Source organism: Gekko japonicus, unplaced genomic scaffold, assembly GCF_001447785.1.
Source record: "Gekko japonicus isolate JY-2015 unplaced genomic scaffold, Gekko_japonicus_V1.1 scaffold3144, whole genome shotgun sequence".
Taxonomy (NCBI): domain Eukaryota; kingdom Metazoa; phylum Chordata; class Lepidosauria; order Squamata; family Gekkonidae; genus Gekko; species Gekko japonicus.
Genome location: NW_015159801.1, coordinates 22,162 through 27,849, shown reverse-complemented (window position 1 = coordinate 27,849; position 5,688 = coordinate 22,162). Strand labels below are relative to the sequence as shown.

The 5,688-nt window shown below is 40.2% G+C and overlaps 1 protein-coding gene across 1 annotated transcript in view; it reads right to left on the bottom strand.

Moving 5' to 3' along the window:
* Nucleotides 1-5,688, bottom strand: part of LOC107107171 (GPI ethanolamine phosphate transferase 1-like) — a 99,166-nt gene that overhangs the window by 73,214 nt on the left and 20,264 nt on the right. Inside the window, exons 7-8 of the mRNA XM_015407432.1 lie at nt 1,345-1,484; nt 605-704 (exon numbers count right to left, since the gene is read on the bottom strand). Coding sequence (XP_015262918.1) covers nt 605-704; nt 1,345-1,484 — 240 coding nt within the window. The remainder of the gene's footprint in view (nt 1-604; nt 705-1,344; nt 1,485-5,688) is intronic.

The window sequence follows — 5,688 nt, the reverse complement described above, 5'->3', positions numbered from 1 at the left end:
TCTACTTTGTGAGTTACTGGCATGAAAGTTGTGAGTGAGCGATTTGGCTACTGCATAAATTATTTCGCTCTAGAGCCCTCCTTCCTGAGCTAAGACAAAAAGTGTGTGAGTCGGAGGCTAAAAAACTGTGAGCTAGCTCACACTAACTCAGCTTAGAGGGAATACTGCTCCCCATGTGTGTTGCTGGCAACTCACGATTCCCCTCCCCTAGATATTTCCTTTTTGCTGCAGATTCAACTCGCCACGTCGCACAGGTAAAGTATTGCCTACCAATGATATTTCCTGCTAATGCAAACATCTCTGTACCTTTCTATCTGAAGTCCCAGATCTGTATTTTGTGTGTGTGTATGTTTGATTTTCTACTGTGTGTTTGAGAATCCTTTCAGTAAAAGAAGTAACTGCTTCTTAAGATCTAGTCTCAGCGTCTATTTCTGGGATCTGGCTAAAGCTGGACTCCCGTATACATAGGTTATTGGTCCTATAGTTGATGCCTATCGCCAATTAATATTCATAATTCCCCACATTTATTAAGATATAAGGCAATTTGGCTAACACAACCATGACATTTTCATCAAAAAAGTGAATAAATTGGCACATTACTTACTAATATTTCAATTCCCAGAGTAGACGCTAGTAGAAATCCAACCGAATGAGTCCATGGAAGGTTCAGAAGAGACGCGGCCAGCGCTTGAATGACGGGGTATCTGTTGGGGAAAAATTCCATTGGACAATCTCAGAGATGCATAAGTGCCTAAGAACCAGAAACATCACTACGCCTTCTAGCGTCTTATTCAGCCTTTATTCGGAAAACAATCCAAAAATAACTTAATTGAAAATAACTTTTTACCAACTCAAACATGTCACAGGAAAAGCCGTTGTATATACTTCATCATTCTTAGTACTAAACGCTATTAAATTGAGACACGTGCTTGTAAAAAAAATTCTCAGTAAGAATGAATAAAAACAACTTCAAGAGGCACATGAGGTGTGTGTGTTGGGTTTGCCCTGACCTAGATAGCCCAGGCAAGCCCAATCTTGTCAGATATAGGAAGCTAAGCAGGGTCAACTGAGGCAAGTCCTTGGAATACCAGCAGTTGGGGGCAGGGCCAGGCTTTATTCAGCCACTTCTCTGAATATCCTTCAGGTCCCCAGTAGGGGTCAGTCATCAGAGGTCACCATGATTTCCAGGTGCACACGCACGCACGCACACCATTCAAGGAGGAAAAGCAACTTTCAAGCATTTCAAATACAACAGCTCATTTAAAATTTTCTAAATAAAATGGTTAAAAAAAAATAATAATACAACAGCTCAAGAAAATGTGGGCTTTTTGTTTTAAAACTTACTCTTTTAAAACTGCATACCATATGGGGACCGGTAACAGGCAATAGATGTAATAAGTCCACGGCAAGCTCTGAATGAGCAGCAAAGTTGCTATCAGTACTCCAACCGCGGGAAAGGCGTACTGGAGAAGACTGATGATCTCCTAAAAACCAAACAGATACTTGTCAATATTGCCCTGATATGTTAAAATATCTCTCTTCAAGACATCAGATTTACGGTGCTTACTTAGCTTTGGAATTTTAGTGAGTCTTTTTTTTGGGCGGGGGGGAAGTACCCAAGGGTACACATTTATTATTTTCTTATATTCCTAAACACAAACATAAACAACTACAACAAACAACATATAAACCAAGAGACTTGTACAGTTTGTTACTACCCCTAATCCATCGCTTCATTATTCGCTAATATTTGTTCGTATTCTCTAATTCCATTATTACATATTACTACATACTCAAATATTATTTTGCCATATCAGCTTAATCTTTAACTCCATTCACATTATACCAATCATATAGTCTCTTCCAGGTTTTTTGAAATGTCAATTTCTTCGTGCCTCTCATTTCCATAGTTAATTTATCTATTCCCGCCGCTTCTAAAAGTTTATTAATATATTCCTGTTTGGTTGGTGTTTCTTGAGTCTTCCAGCATTTGGCATATAATATTCTTGCCGCCATTGACATGTATACAATCAGGTATCTATTAGTTTCCTCGAATTCTTTCGGAAAAATATTTAACAATAGCAACTCTGGGGTAAAGGGAATGTTACGTCTTCTTATTTTTTCCATTATACAGTGCACCCATTTCCAGAATTTTTTTAAAACATCACATAACTACCACATATGATAAAATGTGCCTGTCTTATTTTTACACTTCCAACATTTATCTGAGCAGTTACCATTTTGCTTTGCTAATCTATCTGGAGTAACATAAAAAAAACAAACCACATCGCCAGCACCAAGCAAGAACCGCCGTGGAAAACAGCTAAGAAAAGAAGACCCTGCCAAAAATAGGGGGTGCCTGGGTAAGGAATTCACCTCCCCTGTCTATGTGCCCCTAGGTCAGAAAAATCGTACAAACTATGTAAACCGCCCCGAGTCTACGGAAAGGGGCGGTATAGAAATCCAATGTGTAATGTAATGTGTAATCTATAGAACATCTTATACATATTCTCTTTATAAGCAACAGCATTAGTCATGTTGACGTTTTCCAACCATATTTGCTCCCAATCTTCTAAATTCACACTATGACCTAAATTCTGGATCCAGGGTCTTGAGCTCCTTGGGAGACTAGGTCCCCCAGTTCGAAAAGACAAAGATCCTAATCCAGCAACTTGTTTGCATGGAACTAGATGTTACGATACAGGGATGCTGCATCACAAAAAAAATAACCGCTCCGCTCTGCGATATATAACAAAGCATACCGGTATCTCAATTACATTCAACGGTGTGTTCTTCTGCTCCTCCCCAACATAAACCCTGATCACTGCTGTGTAGCACTACTGCAAAAAACCCAGCATCTTTCCACAGTATAAATTCTGCTACATGTTACAGAGAAAATAATGAAAGAACCACAGCTGCCAATTTAAAGGGACAACAAAGAAACAGGGCTGTGTATCACGCTAAAATAATAATACTCAAAGCGTTTACACTGGCATATCTGTCTATATTTTAATAAAGTTATCAAAATCTTTAAAGTACAGAATGCAAATTGCGAAGAAGGTCCAAGAGTAATCTTATTCTAACGAAATTTCCAGGTAATGTGTTCATTTCCAAGGTCTTCACCAGAGAAGGACCAATTACAACTGCAGGGCTGTTTTCTTTTTTTTAAGTCTGTCAAGACTAGTCAAGCAAAGTTTGAGAAATCAATACTCCATATTATTCACAAGGCATGCAGGTATATAAGGCATACCCAAGAGTGTCAGGTAAGCATTTGTAATGTCAGCATTTCCATCCTTCCTGAGCTAAGACAAAAAATATGTGAGCCGGAGGCTAAAAAACTGCGAGCTAGCTCACATTAACTCAGCTTAGAGGGAACACTGCATGGGACTAACATTTTCAACATGAGCCCCCGCCCTTACCACGGTCATGTGACCACAGAGCTCCAGGTAGTGATGCCAGCCTCCAGGTGGGACCTGGGGATCTCCTGGAATTATAGTCCATCTCCAGAATACATAGGTCCCCTGGAGAAAATGGATGCTTTGGAGGGTGGACTCAAACATGCGTGTCAAACATGCGGCCCAGATTGGCCCGTGAGCAACTGGTGCGAGAGGGAAAAGGCAGGAGGCTGCTCGGGGGGGGGGGATGAGTGCGTGGGCACACACGGTGAGCGGTGTTCCCTCTAAGCTGAGTTAGTGTGAGCTAGCTCACAGTTTTTTAGCCTCTGGCTCACACATTTTTGTCTTCGCTGAGGAAGGATAGCTCTAGGGCAAACTAATTTATGCAGTAACCTAATCGCTAGTCCACAACTTTAATGCCAGTAGCTCACAAAGTAGAATTTTTGCTCACAAGACTCCACAGCTTAGAGGGAACATTGACGGTGAGTTGTGTGTGGTCAAAGCTGTCAAGAAGTGAAAGGAAATGGCTAGGGTGTGGGTATGGTATCCCTTGGAAGGAAAAAACGAATACATTTCTTGGGGCTTTTGTGGATTTCCCCACTAAATCAATTGCTTTCACTCCTAGGAATCAATTGCTTGTGTTTGTTATTTTGGTCATGGTAAAATAATATCATTAACTGGGTTTGCCTGTGTCATTTATAAAGTTTATGTAATGTACCTGGCATTACATTTTATGGCAGACATGGCCCGGCCCAACAAAGTAACTTTTGTGTCAGATCCGGTGGTCGTTGTAAAAAACAAGTTTGACGCCTGGCCTACAAGAACGATCCTATGCATTTCGAGTGATGGAGCAGATCTATGCACTGTTTGTTCTTCAAAACGAATTGGACAGCTTGGGTCAGACATGAGCTTTGAACAATTTTGATCAAAAACAGAGATGCTTTTCAAAAATGTAGTCTCTATTGCTCCAGAAGCACAAGATCACTTCTAATATATTCAGCTGTTGGAAACAAACAGCATCTTGCTAATAAACATATATATTTCGGGTTTTGCATCGCAATCAAATAGTTGGTTTAAACATAAAACAACTAGTGTGGATAATATCATACTCCCGAACAAATTTGCTCCCAACAACACTCTCTTTGCAGTGATATGTTTATTGAGAGATGAGGACGTATCAAGCTAAGACCATCTTCTGTCAGAACTGATTCTTTTGGCATCAGTTCAGGTATTATACATGATTCAAACAAGACACCCTATTGCCCCAGGCCCCCATCCAATCCGTCCATCCAAGCAGCCCGCCTAAACCTAGCACGCTCCGTTAGCCTCCTCCCCCCACCTGCAAACCTACAGTTTCATTATCTACTGAAGCCAGCTAGCAGAGACTGGCATTCAAGGTCATTATACATTCCTCCCAGTCGGGGGCTCCCTTGGAAAGCAGTTGTAAATCAGTGCAGCAAAGCATTCGCAGACACTCACACACTCCTCCACAGGTTGTGTCGTCCCCCCCCCCCATTCCCCATAGTGAAAGAAACAAAGCACTACAGATACAGTACAGGCCATAAAACAGAACATGAGAAATCCATGGCAAACAAGGACTCAAGTTTGACAGGTATACCTATAATAGAGAGTAGAACACTTCCTGTACAAATCAGTAAGCAACCCAAACCAAACACTCAGAATAGCAAGAGGTTTTTTTGTCCAATACACACTAGAAGTGGAAGAAGAAGAAAAGAAGAGTTGATTTGAAATGTATGACTTTATATGATAAAGCTATGTTTGTGTCCACAATCCAACAAAAAGAAGAGTTTGTATGTTATTATTGTAAATGCAAATTTTTGAAATATTTTCCATTTGTGATAAGAATGCTTCCAAGGCCTTTCCCTATGTAAGTAACTATGCAAACATGCCCTGTTTCTGTTTGATTTTTTTGAGATTTTGTTTTCTTGGATTTTGTTTTTGTATTTAATGCCTTCCTTTTGGTTTGTCTTGTTGCTAGACATTGTTCCCATCATCTATTCCCTAAAAAATCACATCATGATGCACCCACTGTCACATAGAGATTGAAAGTGGTAGCAGTGAGCCTGATTTTGGTCACTGTACCAAAGGGGGGACTTGTAGTATGAATGGGAATATAAAGATTCCATCATCTATTCCCTAAAAAATCACATCATGATGCACCCACTGTCACATAGAGATTGAAAGTGGTAGCAGTGAGCCTGATTTTGGTCACTGTACCAAAGGGGGGACTTGTAGTAAGAATGGGAATATAAAGATTATATATATATATATA